Source organism: Pteropus alecto, unplaced genomic scaffold (assembly GCF_000325575.1).
Source record: "Pteropus alecto unplaced genomic scaffold, ASM32557v1 scaffold226, whole genome shotgun sequence".
Taxonomy (NCBI): domain Eukaryota; kingdom Metazoa; phylum Chordata; class Mammalia; order Chiroptera; family Pteropodidae; genus Pteropus; species Pteropus alecto.
Window position 1 is genome coordinate 1,167,441 of NW_006440132.1, and position 17,052 is coordinate 1,184,492.

The 17,052-nt window shown below is 39.0% G+C and overlaps 1 protein-coding gene across 1 annotated transcript in view; it reads left to right on the forward strand.

Moving 5' to 3' along the window:
- The window catches only part of C5 (complement C5), a 75,273-nt gene that overhangs the window by 47,251 nt on the left and 10,970 nt on the right, over positions 1-17,052 (forward strand). Inside the window, exons 26-33 of the mRNA XM_006917074.2 lie at positions 614-773; positions 3,228-3,323; positions 4,720-4,891; positions 8,038-8,240; positions 9,592-9,744; positions 12,266-12,332; positions 13,430-13,507; positions 14,503-14,551. Of these exons, the coding sequence (XP_006917136.1) occupies positions 614-773; positions 3,228-3,323; positions 4,720-4,891; positions 8,038-8,240; positions 9,592-9,744; positions 12,266-12,332; positions 13,430-13,507; positions 14,503-14,551 (978 nt within the window). The remainder of the gene's footprint in view (positions 1-613; positions 774-3,227; positions 3,324-4,719; positions 4,892-8,037; positions 8,241-9,591; positions 9,745-12,265; positions 12,333-13,429; positions 13,508-14,502; positions 14,552-17,052) is intronic.

The window sequence follows — 17,052 nt, forward strand, 5'->3', positions numbered from 1 at the left end:
AAGGAAAATGAAAACAAAATTTTAATGTGAGGGAGGAAGTCAAGTGGTCTGAGTCTTGAAGCTATCTGAGGAGCTGAAGAATGGGCAGCTCTAGGGCCACCGAGTGGGTGAGTGAATTTGAGGAAAGGAATGATGATGGTTCAAGAGGCATTGTGAGGCTTTTGAATTAGATCTTCTCTGATAGTCTTTGAGAGATATTAGGAGAGCCTGAAATTGCTTTTTGACTAAGTAATTATGATAATTAAAGCTTCTTTGTGAGGTGATGAGTCCTGCATCAATAGCATGGCTCCAGCGGACACTGATAAACTCTCCCACAGATGTTATGGAAGGGAGTTCCATTTTTAATCACCAGGCATCAATTTTTAGCTTTTGCGTGAGCTGACTATTACAGAAGTTGTGTGGTTCACATTTATTGACTGAACGTTTTTAGAGATCTTCCTAAAATCTTCCCTTCTCTTGTAAAATGGTGATAACATACTTTGGAATTGCATGTTTTAAAATGTTATTTTCTTTTAAAGAATAAACACATACGAACTAAGTAAAATACACTGTAAATTGAAAGCCAAAAGGGATTCAACATCTAAATGTTTATTTATTTGATTTTGTCTTAAAGGTTTACAGCTTTTGCTTTAAGAGTACTGGGCCAAGTACATAAATATGTATCTCAGAGCCAAAATTCAATTTGTAATTCTTTAGCATGGCTGATTGAGCATTGTCAACTACCAAATGGATCTTTCAAGGAAAATTCCAATTATCAACCACTAAAATTACGGGTAAGGAAACCAAATGTACAGATTAGCAATAGTTTCATTTACAATTTTGAGTTTCATTCTCATCCTATTTTAGGAGGATGAAGAAGAGAGGAAAAAAATATATGTAATCCTGCAAGAAATTCTTCCTGTATACAGGCCAAGAACTTGACAGTTCTTCCCATACTGCTCTTCAGACCATCCAGTTTAAAAGTTAGATAAGTGATATCTTCGACATCTTGTACAATAGGCATTGATGGTTCACAGGGAGCAAGTGCTAGGGATCTCAGAACCACTTATTTGTCAACGTAGCCTTAGTATGGAATCTGTACCTGAAGTTCAGAGCTGTCTTACAGATCCAGGCTGCAATGTGGGAGGGACCCTATTTGTACTCTGTTAGAAAGAGAGATTGGGGTCAATTTATTACAAAGTACAACACAGTGTTGTTTGAGATATGCTTTTTTTTTTTTTTTCCAAACAACAGAAGTTTATTTCTCACAATTGTGGAGGCTGGAAGTTTAAGATCAAGGTGCCTGCAGGGTTGGTTTCCCCTGAGGCCTCTCTCTGCAGTTTGCACATGAATGTTCTCTTGCCGTCTCTTCCCATGGTCAATTTTCTGTGCTCATTTACTCGTGGTTACCCTTTATGTGTCCTAATCTCCTCTTATAAGGACACCAGTAAGATTGAAGTAGGGCCTACCTTAACAACCTCATTTTAACTTAATTGCCTCTTTAAAGGCCAAATCTCAAATACAGTCATATTCTGAGGTATTGGGGGTTCAATACGCGAATTTTGAGGGAATACAATTCAGCCCATACAGGCAAGATAAGCTCTGAGCTTCTGTCAGCCCCATTTCTGTCACCATCTCCCATCATCAGAGAAGTGGCCAGAATCAAAATATGTCCCCTTCCTGACATGAAATATGCCTAGCTCTGTGCTGAGCAAATAACAGACCTCTTTCCTTTCCCCTGTTTGTGTTTCCCATGGTAAATTTGGTAAGCCGGAGACAGGGCTATCTATAATCCACGGCAGAGGGAAAATAATGCACAGTGGAACCTCTAATCTGAGCCCTGAACAAGCCACCTCATTGCTCCTCTGAGTCTCTGGTCCCTCATGTATAACATGGAGAGAATGCCAGTTACCTCGTTTATAGGATGTTGTGAGGATTGAACAAGGTAGCAGGTCTGAAAGTGCCTAAAAACAGTATGTGGCTCAATCCTTGAGATATGCTTTAATTATAAAGTAATTTCAATATCTCTCCAAGATATTGCTGTAGTATGTTCTACTCCTTAGAATGTTTTTTTAAGATTCAAGTTTTATTATTGTTGCTGTTTTGCCTACCCCAATCCAATCCCTTCCATGTCAGGTACAAGTGGCTCCCTGGCTAACAGGGGTCTCATAATTGTCCTCTGTTGGAATAATAGCAGATTAGGACTCCCACAAGAAATGGGGTAACTGATATCATTTAAGTACTATTTGAAAAGTAAAATACTATAACAATATTTTTCTTAAGATATCCACCCATTCATCCATCTATCCACATTTATTCAACAACCATTCACTGAGCACCTAATACACGCAAGGCCTTATTTTGGGCAGCATCGGGGAGGAAGAGTGGAAAGGGTGCACCAGACAGTATCCCTGCCACAAAGGAGCCCACACACCGGTGGGGAAAGTGGGGTAAAAATACTAGCAACTCTAATCAAGATATAAGCGTATGTATTCATTCATTTGTTCAATAAATATTTATCGAATGTATACTAAGTGCTACATGGTAAAAACACAATGAATAAAACAAGTGTGGTCACTGAGGCCACAGAACTTATGATCTAGCAGAGAAGTCAGACATTGAGTAGATAATTTCAAGTGCGTAATACATGTTAAGAAAAGGGAAATATGATTTCATTGAAAGCAGGGGATCTTACCTAGATGGGAGGAGTTGAAAAAAATGAGTTGACCAGGCTCCTGGGAGCTAGAAAGGAGGGAGTCAGGAAGAGTGTTCCAAGTGGAGCCAACAGCACTGGTATTTTTGAAGTAGAGAGAGAGGGTGGTTCATTCAAAGATCTGGGACCATAACAGCTGGGAGTGAGTGGCACAAAATAAAACTGTAGAAGTAACTAGAGGTCACTTCATGGTATGTCTTATAAGGGTTGCATTAGAACATCACTGCCCCAAGAGGAAAAAATATGGGAGAACAGTGGCAGAATAGTGCTTTGGGCATTTTAACAAGGTCTTGAAGGAGGGGGAGAATATGAATGTGGTGAAGAGATATGAAATAGAGCTTCAGGGTGAGGGAGAGAAGGGCACGTGAAGGCATGAAGTCAGAAAGACTCAGAGCTTACTGAGAAATAGCAAGCAATCCAACTGGAATACATGAAGAGAGAGAGGGATATTAAGCTCAAAATGAATATCAGAACCATGTTATTTCACTTTAAAGACACCATTTCACTCTCCTTTATAACTCTTGCTTATTTTCAGGGTGCCTTGTCTGCTGAAGCCCAAGAGAACACCTTATACCTTACAGCCTTTGCTGTGATAGGAATTAGAAAGGCTTTTGATATTTGCCCCCTGGTGGTAAGTAAGAGTTTCCTTTCTCCAACGCTCATCGTCTATTTCTGTACCACATACTGGGAGGTGGGGGAAAATAACTGTAATTCCAGAATCAAAGGATTTCAGAATTATAATAGATTTTGGTAACCACCTAATCCAACCCATTCGCTGACAATTGAGAAAACTGAGGCCTGTAAAACAGGTGAATTTAATTGTTCAGTTTCACAGACTACTGAATTACAGAGCTGGGACTAGAACTGATAACTTCTGACTGTGATGAGAGTATGACCTAACACCCCTAGCTTCCTTCACTTATCTATGCCAAATCTTACAATATGTATATGACTCTTATCGGTAGTTGAGGCACTCTATATTATGGAACTACTGAGGATAGATGATAGCATGTTTGCTTCTTTGGGTTGTGCTGTTTCATTTGCTTGGAAGCTGAAGGGAGAAAGAAGAGGATTCATTTAAGTGAATCATCATTAAAAATTCCAAGAGGTAACAGAGATCATACTCTCATCTGAGATGAGACAGGTGCCTGAGGTTAGTTAAATACTCCTGCCTACAAATCAGAAGTAAATAGACATGACCTTCAAACCAGCATATAGAACAGAGATGGAAAAACCCAAGGAGATTTGTAGGACTTTAACCACAAAACAAAGTAATGTTTTTTGTTTATTTTAAGAGAATTGTTATTTATACTTAACAAGACAAAATAACCAATGAGGACCAGTTTCCAGGGGCCTAAAGGACCAGTTGGCACTTAGCAGTACATGAGTAAGATACAGGTGGAGCTGGGAGAGAAGGCGCCAGGTGATATGTGAGCAGCATTGCACCACACTTTCTCCTAACCACTTATCCAAAATAACTATTTTAATTGTCTCAGAACAAAATAATTGAGACTATTTTTCCAGGAATCAGGATCAAAAAGTGCTTTGGCAGCTTGGCTCTTTTTCTGCTAGCTATGATTTTATTTAGTAAAATTCCTTTTGAAAATGTGAATCTGTCTCAGCTATTTGAAGGACATGTCTAATTTACTTCTGATTTGTGGGCAAGAGAATTTAACCTAAGCTCAGGAATAATGAAAGCTGTGTATATGCTTAGTGCTTCTTCACAGAGGCTAGGTCTGACATGGGAAGCAGAAACTAAAGGGGAAAACCTCTAGAGGGAGGTGAAAATTCAGGGGCAAAAGGCTTGACCTGATTGGACACTCTCTTTTTCACTTCTGGGATTACGCTCTGCTCCTTCTCCCAGAAGGATTTGCTTCAGCGAGACACCGTCCATTTCCATAAGGTCATTTCTCTTTCCACCCTTTATTTTGTCTGCTTTAGGATAGTGCCCCTGGGGTTGGTTCACATTAGATGATAAGTTGATGCTTGACAAAGAACCTTAGGTATCTTCTGCCTTTGTTTTCCAGAAAATCAACACAGCTCTAACTAAAGCTGACACCTTTCTGCTTGAAAATACTCTCCCAGCCCAGAGCACCTTTACCCTGGCCATTGTCGCTTACGCTCTTTCTTTGGGAGATAAATCTCACCCACAGTTTCATTCCATTGTCTCAGCCCTGAAGAAGGAAGCTTCAGTTAAAGGTATAACTATTTCCATACCTTTTTCGGCAAACATTTACTAAGCATATAGAGTCTGCTAATTCTGGGAAGTGGGTGGTGGCATGCAAAATTGAGTAAGACACAATCGCTGCCTTCAAGGAATAAACCATCACAATACAATGTAATGAGTGCTGTTATTCATTTATTTATTCATTCATTCAGCACGTATTTATTCATTCCTAAATCCAACAAATAGGTATGGAGTACTTCCTATTTACCAGGCACTGTTCTAGGCTCTGGGGATAAAGAAACGAGAAAAAAATCCAGGCCCCCATGAAACTTACAGTCTAATTTAGGAGAAACAAACACAATAAAGAAGTAAAACATTGCATATAGCGAATAGGTTTATGATGACTAATATGAAAAAAATAAAGGAGGGAAAATAGACAGGGAGAGGTGGTGGGGTTGTAATTTTTGACAGGGTAGTCAGGCTTAAGCCTCACTGAGAAGATGATATTTGAGTTGAAAGCTGAAGAAGATGAGGAAGCAACCTGGCGGCTATCTAGAAGGGTGTTCCTGGTAGAGAAAAAGCACGTGCAAATGCCTGAGGCAGGAGCATGTCTGGTTCTCCAAGAATGGCAGGGAGGCCAATATGGCTGGAGAAGAGTGAGATGAGAGATAGAAAATGAGGTCAGAGAAGGAAAGAGTCAAGTAGGGCTTTGGAGATCATTATAGGAGCTCTACAAGACTCCTGTATACAGTTACGTAATGTACAAAGCACTCAAGCAAGCCAGTGAATTGAGACTGAAATCCAGTCAGTGCTTCACTTCCTCAGCTATGTGCCATGGTTTGGGTCTGCTTCTAACCAGAGGAAGGGACACCTGTGTCTAATTCACATAAAAGTGCTGTGGGGGATAGTGGGAGCCCTAGATCTTTAACTTCCATTTCAAGTTAGAAGGAAAGGCATTGGAGGATTTTGCACAGAGGAGTGCATAACTTGACTTATATTGTACCAGCTTGGCTATAGAGGTATAAATTTCATTTTGAAGAATCAACATACTGTTTCCAATAAGAATAAAAAAATAGAGACTAGCAGTGGTCACTGGCCAATGTGCCTATACCAGCACAAGCATGGTTGGGCACTTCTGAGCCCCCTCTTGGCGGAAGTTTTCCAAAAATGTAATAAATCTTAATTGAGGTTTATAACCATCTACAAAATTTGACTTCTGTCATTACTTTAAAATGACTGAATATTAACATATATCTCAAAACCACTTATATTATACTTGTACTAACACAAAAGAAATATCTTGAGTATTTTATGGATGATAAAATCATAGAATTTAAGAGCTAGAAAATGACTTAATTCAAATGTTTGAGCTGGAAATATCTTTAATAACCAAATCTTTCATTTAAATACAGCAAATTTGAAAGGGAGGGAAAATATCTTGTTCAAAATCATGCAAATAATAGAATCCTGAATTTTAAACTGACACATCAAAATTTTTACTAATCTTCAAAAATAATTTCCAAATATGCTTTACCGTATTTTTCAAACAATTTGTTTGAAAAGGGATTTGAGATGGCAGGTTTAAATTTCTAGAGCAATAACAAACAAATATAATTGAGAACCTAATTTATGAAAAGTGCTGCATATATGAAATTGTCTTTAGTGCTTTGAATTGGGAGCAGATCATAAAAGACTGAACTAAAGCTTTGGATGTGATCTCATAATTTCTGGGATATATATTTTTTCTGTCAAGGAAAAAAGTTCTCCAATTTATCTTATAGTGTTAATAATAATAATAAGACCTTTATAGGTGCATGGTGCTTTCTGGTTTATAAAAATGTTTACATTTAGTATCTCACTTGAGTTTCACTACAAGGAAGAAAGTACTAACTACACTTTAGGTATTAGGAAACTGAGTCCCATAGAACTAAAGAACTTGTTCAAGTGACATGGTCAGTTAGTAGTACAGACGAGAACCTGAGTATACTAATTTCAAGTTTATTGCACTTTCCGCCCTACTGTACTATTTCTCCCTTGTACATGCAATGTGGTATTGTGTTTTATAAAAAATATATTTTAATAACTATATATTCAATGTTTATATAAATACTAAATATTTATACAAATGTATATTTAGATAACTAATTGTATTTCTTATATGTATTTGGTCTTTGTCTATGGTTCCTGACTCACAGCCCCCCAAACCCTTGGAATTTCCTAAGTGTTGAGAGCAATAAAGGTATCTTTTATTAATGAGGTGACTTTTGGAAAGCCCTTAGGCAACCTAAGGATGGAGGCTGGTTGCCAGGGAACCAACCATGTGATTAGAGGGTTGAAACTTTTAGTACCTGTCCCTCACCAACCCCCAGGAAGGGGAGAGGAGCTGGAGGTTGAATCAATCACCAATGGCCAATGATTTAGTCTATTATGATATGTAATGAAGCCTTTGTAAAATCCCAAAAGGACCAGATTCAGAGAGCCTCCAGGTTGGTGAACATGTGGAGATTTGGGGAGAGAGGCAGTGACACAACCAGAGAGGGCATGGAAACTCCATGCCCTTTCCCCATGCTTTACCCTGGGCATCTCTTCCATATGGTTCTTCCTGAGTTAAATCCTTTTATAATAAACCAGTGATCTAGTAAGTAAAATGTTTCTCTGAGTTCTGTAAGCTGCTCTAGCAAATTAATAAAACCTGAGGAAGGGGTCTTTGGAACCTCTGATTTATAAACCATTGGTCAGAAGTACAACCAGGGTTTGGGACTGGCATTTAAAGTAGGCCAGGGCTTAGGGTAGTCTTGTAGGACTGAAGCCTTAACCTGTGGAATCTGATGCTATCTCTGGCATCAGAATGTCAGAATTGAGTTGAATTCCCAGACACCATGCAGGTGTGTTGTGAGGGGAAGCCCTTCCCACATTGGAAATTGAGTCTCAGAACCATCCTCTGCTACCAAAGATGTGGACTTCCCATGTTAACCTTTTTAAATAAAAACAAATAGCACTGTAATAAGGAATCTTGTTTTGTATTGGTCACCTTGAGGAAGTTCTTTTTACAAAAGAATAAGAGACTGCTGGAAACCAGAAGGCCACTACCAGAAGAAACTGCTAGAAACCTGCTAGAATTGCTATGTCAAATTCACATTTTTAATCATATTAATCAATGTGATTTGTTAATGTTCAGGTAGCCAACCAGTTTATCGTTTTTGGAAAGATTATCAACAAAATGACAGCGCTGCACCTAACGCTGGTACAGCACATGTGGTGGAAACTACTGCCTATGCTTTACTCACCTTTCTAAACTTGAAAGAAATAAATTATGTTAACCCGATCATTAAATGGCTATCTGAAGAGCAGAGATATGGAGGTGGCTTTTATTCGACTCAGGTAATGTTTCTTTGCCTTGTTTTATCCTCCTGAAAACATTTTTGCTGCCTCACTCACCACATATTCCACATTCATTCTGGCATGCCTTAGATAGGAATAAAATGGATGGACTCAAAGGACTCTCAGAGGTTATCTGCATTGACACCCATCTTATACAGAGGGGCAAATCAGCCCTGGGACATTCGTTCAGGGAGTTAGTGGCCGAGCCAAAATCAAAATACAGTTCTTCTGACTCTAATTCCAGCACTTTCTTTATGATTCTTAATGACCATGAAGGGCTAGTAAGGTTATCAACAAGTATGTCACATCCTATATAATAGACAGTGGCTGCCATCTAGACAAAGGTACTGAGGTTCTTTCCCCCAAAATAAACGTATCAATGTTTCTTACAAAAAAGAAATACCAATTGATACATGTTTATCTACCTACCAATGTAAACTCATTTGAATATGTATATTTTATGTAGTTGTATAATATACATCTATATTCAACTTTAGTTCAAATGTTAATATCTTTCCTGTTCCTGGTTGTTTGGACATGACAGAGCATGTGAAAATGTATATAAAATTTAGAGCTGGGGGTCCTTCAGGATTACTTTAGTGATCATCTCAAAGGATTTCATCTTGGGTAAATCTATAGGCTTAGCAGGAAATAGAGACCCATTGATTAGCATTGGCTGCAAAGGACACGAGCAGACGGGGTAGCCATGTATTTGGCATCTCTGATGTGGTCACATTTCCTGATTTTCCAGATGAGAAAGACAAGCCAGAAAAATTAAGCTCATTTATTTATTCCTTCAACAAATACTTGTTGAATAGCTACCTATGAAATATAATGGATTCAAGGAAAGATATACTACTTGCTCCCGTGACTCATATGACAGTGGGGAAGGCCAACAAGAAACTATACATAAAAGTATTACAAATTGAGATGATCACTCTAAAGGGCAGAGGGGAACCATAAACAAGGGAAAGGAGGAGCTTATTTATGGCCTCACTGTGGAGATATTCAAGCTGAAACCTAAGGATGAGAAGGAGACAGTCATGCAAGGAGTTAGGGTTATTCTGCAAAGAGTGACTTGCCTGAGGTCACATGCTCAGGATTATGGAGAACCCGGACATGAAGCCACATGTCCTTCCTGTCCCTGCTAAGAACAACATCCTCATTATTGAGAGAGAACTTCCTTCCACTTCCACACGAGGGCCCTTAACCAGTTTCACTCAGCCAGCTGGAGTTTCGTCTCCAGATAATGTGGAGTTTCATCCCCACCTACTCATAAGAAAGAGTATTTGTAAACAGAGAGCATATAAACAAGCTAAACTTATTTTTGTGTTTTGCTGATTGTTAATAGGATACAATTAATGCCATCGAGGGCCTGACAGAATACTCACTCTTGTTTAAACAACTTCACTTGAATATGGATATCAATGTTTCTTATAAGCATAAAGGTGACCTCTACCAATATAAGATAACAGACAAGAATTTCCTTGGGAGGCCAATAGAGGTAAATGAAAGATGTTTTATAATATTTTATAATTGGATGGGACCTTTAAAATAATCTGTTCCACACTTATTTTACAAATGTATCTATTTACTACTTAAACACATAGTGAGTGCCTACTGTATCCTAAGCAGACGTGCTTGCTATGTCCTGGGCATTGGGGATTCAAAAGTAAAGCACAAAGAACCTGCGTGTATATGGGGTAGGTGTGGGAGAGACAGTTGTTTAACAGACAATGAAAAATAAGAGCCTTGATAGATATATAAAAAGACAGAGAAGGGCCTCCTGAGCCAGGCTGAGAGGTGGGAAGAGTTTGTCAAAGCGTCTGCCCAGATGGGTGGATTAAATCTGGAAGAATTAGAGGATTTAGCCAGGTGAAGAAAAAGGAAGAACATTCCAGGCATGGAAGACAGCACGCACAAAGGTACGGCAGTAGGATGAGACGGAAGACACATTTGGGAGTCTACCGGTGGTTCCACCTGGTCCGGTCGCACATGCAGACTGTGGCCAAATTGGAATTGACCTTTAGGTCCCCCAACAACTTGTCCCATGTCCTTTGCTACTACTGGGTTTTTAAAAATAAAAATCTTGATGGCCTATGAGAATTTCCCAAAGGAAAGGACAGGTGGAAAAACTTAAGTTCCGTATCAATAATAGTGTACAGGTGATAAAGGTTATTTTAAGATTATTGGATTGTTTTAAGGTATATTTAAATGTACAAATAACTGAAAACAGTTCTTATTGTCCATATTCTCCCCAAATCCACGTTTCTGAAAAGTAAATATGCATGAGAAATAAAATTTACTGTAAAAATTGCAAACTAGTGATCTAAAGTGTGTGTGTGTGTGTGTGTGTATAATAGAGAGAGAGATGGATGGATATAGATATAGCTGTAGAAACAGACATAGACATATTCTAACATTTAAAAATTCAGAAATGTTAAATAAAAACCCGATTCCCAAATCCTCTTGGAGAACTAAAGATCTGGCAATAGGGTGCTGGTAGTGGCATTCGCTCTGCAATTTGTTACAGTGCCTACCAGTCATGTGACATATGTAGATGCTCTTTTATGCTTGCTTTATGCCTGGGCCTCTGCAGGCATTTGTGCTTGTGGCCTCCAGTTTGAAAACATGTTGCCTTTCCTTTGGGAGCATTTAGAGTTCTCCAGACATTCACATTCTGAGTCAAGGGTCTAAGCTCTAAAGAGGATCTTTGGCCTAAAAAGCATGGTAGACCACCATTTGAGGTAGCTGGAGTCATTCTTCTCTTACAGGAGTGATGCTGTAAGGGGCCTCTTGTCATCTTAGAATAATGTAAACCTCAGTTCATGATGCTGCCTTCATATGAAACCCAGATTGTTTTTATATAGTTTGGAATTCTCTACGCCAGCATTTCCTGAAATGTGTTACACGAAAAAATGTTTGATGAGAAACTCTAGTTTAAATGACATTAAACGAATTCTTTAGTATAGGATTCCCTTGCTTTAACATGTATGTTACTAGGTGGGATGACTCTAGGAAAGATTGGACAATAGGCAGAGTGGAGTGTACATTTGACAAACTTATTTGTCACTTATTTGTCCACAGAATGCTTCTCTCATGCAGTATCTCGATGTACTGGCTTTCTAGTAAATGTTGCTGTCTTCCATCAGGGAGAACAAGAAAGTTGGCCTGTTTACCTACATTTAGTAAAATTTGGGGGAAGGGACAACCTTTCATGCATACTGAATCCCTTTTGCTCTAGTGCGCCAGGGGAAGAGTAGGCTGCAGCCTAGGAGTAAGAGAAGAACCAACTCATTAGGCTTCTTGCTCCAAATGATCTCTCTCATGCTTTCCACAAAAAAGAGAGCACTTGTATGATGGATTTTCTCTGGAAGGGAGAATTAACTCAGTTCATGCATTCACTCTCCTCCTAGCAGAGTGGAAAGAAGAGCAACAGCACCTAAGGATTGGGCAGGCTTTGATGAGGTGCTAAGGGGTTTGGGTGGAGTGCCAAGGGTTTCGATAAACAGAGACCAGTGGAAGTAGAGAAAACAAGCCATTAGGAGGTGGAAGAGGTGCAGAGCAGAAGGTGGGAGGGGCAAAGATAGAACACACCCACTTTAGAGTTACACTGAGGTTTCCTGTACTTGCTAATGAAAAGGATCTCCTGTGGCACATAGGATGCTGATACCCAAGCTAGGCACTGAAAGAAATTTATGTAGTTGGCAAAAAAAAAATGATGATGATCCAGTTTACCATAACCATATATAAATGAAGATGTAAACAAAAGTGACTTCTGACATGTTGGTTTTGCTGGTTTCAGGAGATTTTAGATACCTTTTTTAACATGTAGAAGGGAAAGAAAATTCCAGTATTTTTTACTACCTACTATGTGCATAGGATCTTCAATGTTTTATCCATTTAATCTCACAAGAGCTCTGAGAGCGGAAGCTGGCAAGTGTCAGCCCATTCTCTTCATTGCTTTCTCCTCCCTCCCTATTAAATAATAAAACAAAGCATGGTTTCTCCATCCACCTTTCCAGGCACCTCTCAGTGATGACCTCGTTGTCAGTACTGGATTTAGCAGTGGCTTGGCTACAGTGCATGTAAGTATTTTATTAAGAGCAACTTAATTGGGAGTTATGTGTCTGCTTATGCCACATAACATTCAAAAAGTAGAGACTTTGCCACAAAGTTACAGAAATCTGGGCTTTGGTAACTATGACCAAAGTAGGATTCATTTATCTAATTCTTTCTAGCTATCCTGGTAGCTGTCCACACAAATTCTTTTTGAAAATGGCTGTTTTTAAACCTTGTATGTATATAGTCTGTATATTTGTGGAAATTACATATGTAACTTAATTATATATGTATATATGATTTTTTTGTTATATATGTATATATACATATGACATGTGTGTACATATGCACACACATATATATATGTATTCTCTGATTAGTAACATAGTCCGATCTCATTTATCTACCATTATTGGGGATAGATGTATATATGTAAGAGCTTAGGTTTATTTTATTTTAGCTATAGACTGCATGGACATACATAGAGAGCTTAGGAAAACTTGCAGCTAAATGGCTAAAATAAAATGAACCAAGTGTTCTGAGCATAAATTAACATACTGTGGATGATTTTAATTATGCTCTTTTTAGCACATTTATTCCTTCAAAGACTGTTTATAAGATTACATGGGCAGGGGATGGATTGTCCACTTTTCTGTCACTTCTAGTTGCTCTCAATATACCTATTTCTGGCAGCACCCCTATCCCATCCATACTTACCCATAATTTGTTGTTTACCAGGGTGGTGTGTGGGCTGGGAGAAAACTACACTTCCTTGTGGTGTTATGTGTAAAATTAAAGGGTACACACTCAATGACGAGAATCTTAGGAACTTTCCTGTAGAGTGAGGTGCTCAGATTCAACTGCATGGAATTTGGACCAAGGTACTATCTGGCTAAGGGTCAGTTTTTGCTTACTTTGGGCTCTTCGGCTATGTTTCAGGTTGTGGAGTTTACCCAAAATCCAGCTGCTGGGAAAATTGGTCTTGAATGTTCACCATTTGCACTGGATTTTGAAAATGATACTTCAAGCATCCCATCCCCATCTGCGGCAGCATGCCCCTGCCATACCCTTTTCCACTTTCTCATTTTCAATAAAATCTTCTTGTTTACTTTTCTCAATGTAGATAGCTACTGTGGTTCACAAAATTAGTACCTCTGAGGAAGTGTGCAACTTTTATCTGAAAATCGAAGCCCAGGAAATTGAAGGTAAGACAGCATCGTTTACACTGTAATTTTGGCTAAGCATAAAGAATGTCAGAAAACTTCACCTGTTAGAAAAATGTGCTTGCTCAAAAGTCAAAATTTTTTAATCAAATTCTTATACCAGAGTAAACATTACTGCCACTTATTGTAATAGAGGCAACTCTTTAATAATAGTTGAAAACCGATATTAAGTGACTTAATAACTAAGCTAAAGGTATGCACTATTGATCAAGAAATCGTTTTGACTAACTAATTTACTTTTAAATAATGTAACTAGTTGTAAAGCACCAGAATGGTTTGAAGAACCTTAAGTTTCTGTTACTTTTGCGTCAGGGTCCCATTCTAAGACCCTGAATTTCCCTATCATCCTGTTGGATTCCACCCTTTACCTTTTCTGTATTCCAAGGGTTCTGACAGACGTACATTTCTCTGCCTCCATCTTTAACTGGGTCTCTCCGGTACTTATGGGCTTTTATTCATGCGCTGTTTTTATTTTCTACCAGTGGCCTTCACATGCCTCTCTGGTGGGTGGGTTGTTTCCTCCCAGTCCAAAAGCGAGTCCACATGCACACTCCAGTCTTCCTCTAACCATGGCCCCAGGGGCGGGGTGTGTGCTGCTCCTCTGCCCTGGCGGCTTCTCAGAGGCCTGTTCCTACTGCAAATATTCCATTGAATCCAGGCATCTGCTCTTCCTCCCTACAACCTCCCCCAAACATGTTACCAATACATATTTACCTTAAATAACTCCTTCCTTAAATTATAAGTTCTTTGAGAGCAGAGAATTGTTCTAATGATTTAAAGACTTGCCAGTATTGTCAGTGGCCATGAATTTTCATTAAAATCACCAAAAGTGCCAACTTCCAAATCAGAAATAATTTGGAATAAGTGTGTTCAGAGACCTGCTTATTAATGGTTCCGTTCTGACAGTTTCTAAAACAGTTTAAAATGGTTTACTCTTCTTTTTGTTTGTTTGCTTGTTTGTTTGTTGTGTGTGCTAGCATCCAGCTACAGTGATATGGAATACAAGCGCATAGTAGCATGTGCCAGGTGAGCAATTTCCACAGAGGGGCGCGTAGACTTCAAGGTCTCACTTTTGCTATTATATTATTTATTTATATCTTTTTAAAATTTTAACATGGCCAGAAGATGCAAAGTTGTTCACTTTTTGAAATGGAGAACATAACAAGTATTCTTAAATAGCTACTGACTGTGCAGAAGAACTTTGTTTTGGTTCATATGTAGCTTCCCTTCAGTTTTGAGCTTTCTTCTAATTCGAACACTATAATATTAATTTTCTTCTGTCTTTCAAAAAGCTAGAGATGTGATATAAGTATCAGGAAAAGAAAGAACTAAAAAGATTCTCTAATAAGCAGCTCCTACTCTCTTACTTAGAAAGATCACATTCGCCCAGCAAAATCTCTGGCCAGTATCAGCCAGTGGTTCTCCACTCAGGCTTCGCATTAAGTCAACTGGAGAGCTTTTACCACTTTCAAAATTCCAACCTCACCTCCAGAGGTCATTCTAATGGTAGTCAGTGTTGATAACCACTGATGCTGCATCCTCTGCAAACCAACTCCAAAGGCCTAAATTGGCCACTGTATTCATTTCCTATTGCTGCTAAGTAATAACTTAAACAAATTTAATGCTTAAAACAACTCAAACTTGTTATCTTACAATTCTGGAGTTTAGAGGTCCTAAAATCAAAGTGTCATCAGGGTGCATTTCTTCTGGAGGCTCTAGGGGAGAATCCATGTCCTTGCCTCCTCCAGATTCTAGAGGTCCCCTGCATTCTTTGGCTTTTGGCCCTTTCCTTCATCTTCAAAGCCAGCAGTGCAGCATCTTCCAGTCTCTCTCACTGACTCTGCTGCCTGCTTCCATCATCACATCTCCTCTGATTCTCCTGCTTCTTTGCTTTATAAAGACCCTTATGATCACATTGGGTTCACTCAGATAATTCAAAATAATCTCCCTATCTCAAGATCTTCATCACAATCACATCTGCAAGTCCCTTTTGCTATGTAAGGTAACAGATTCACAGGTTCAGGAGATCAGGACATAGACATCTTTGGGGGCCATTACTCTGCTTACCACCCCCACCACTCTAATATGTTTATAAAAATGTAGGGTTTTGAAAATATATATATATTTCTTAGCAATCTCCGAGTGAATCAGTGGCAGAACCGGGACAAGAACACAATCTTCTTCTCTCTCCTCTCCATCCCTGCTTGGTAACTTCTGTTATGTTCTGTTTCCTTAACTCCTCCTATTCTCAATAATAGTGATTTCTGTGGTTGGTATGATGCTGTCTTTACTTACAATCACACTTGATGTCGAAGCACTCAAAATGGATAATTAAGAAATCCCATAGAGTTGTGTCATAGATTAGAGCTAAAAAGGACTTTAGGGATGGTACAGTAACCCCCTTATTTTAGAAACAAAGGAAATGAGACCTGAAAAGGTAAAGTAACAAGCCAAGTTGTCACAAAGTTAGAGGCAGAGTTAGGGCCTCAAGCCCCAGACCCTGACACCTAGTCTAGTGTCTAAACTACCTCCTTTAATCAGTGTAATGTGAGACCAGTAACCTCAGGAACAACACATTGTTTCTCACGTCTTCCTTCCCAGCTATTTCCCAGCCATTTCCCAGCCTTGTTCATGGTCCCAGCCCAGTCACTCTCAGGACTTCTTCACAGCAATCCCTCCTTCCTTCCTTGGCCAATTTCTGCTCTCTGTTCCCCCTCACACACCCTTCCTTATTCCCTGATGTTCTCTCCATTAAGGTCACCCTTTCCCAGGCAGGTTTCTTCTTCCTAACTGCCATTCTTACACTTGGGTACCTCTCTTCTGGGGGAAAAGGTATGATCACAGTTGTCTTTAAATTCATAACACTTGTCCCAGGGAAGTATGAGCAAACTTGTTCTGGGCAGAGCTAAAATCAATGTTCATGACCCTACAGGGAGACACCTGGAGTGGGCATAAGAAGGGCTCTCTGATAGTGGAGATGGACACCTGTGGGGCAGCCTCTGCCATGAAGCATTCAAGTGACCTTCAGCCATTCAGCTTCCTACTCTAGGCCTCTTCTCTAAAGCAAGGATATTGGACAATCTGATCTCAAAATGTCTTCCAGTTCTAATGTTTCACAACTCTTCTGTACATAAAAAGACTCTCGTCAAAAACTCATTCATTTGATTTCATTGACAGGAGGCCTAATTCTAGATTGTTAATACACAAAAGAAAGCAAATAGAGATGTAATGTTAAATATTCTATCCTTTAGGTTTTACAAATTGGGGACAGAAAGTTCAGAAAAGCCAGGTGGAATATGCTTTTGGCTCTGGGATGCTGAAGTTAGGTTGGAAAAATTACAAAAGTAACTGTGTAGTACTTATTCATGTGAGAAATTCTTTGCCTTCAAATATTCTCATTCCTGATTTTAAAAATGCCAGCACGCAATTTCTGTGTTCAGAGGGTCTCTTTTGTGTATTTAGCTTTTTACAACATCTCTGTTGTATTCATAAGAAAAGGAAAAAGGATTTTATTTCTCTCCTTCTCT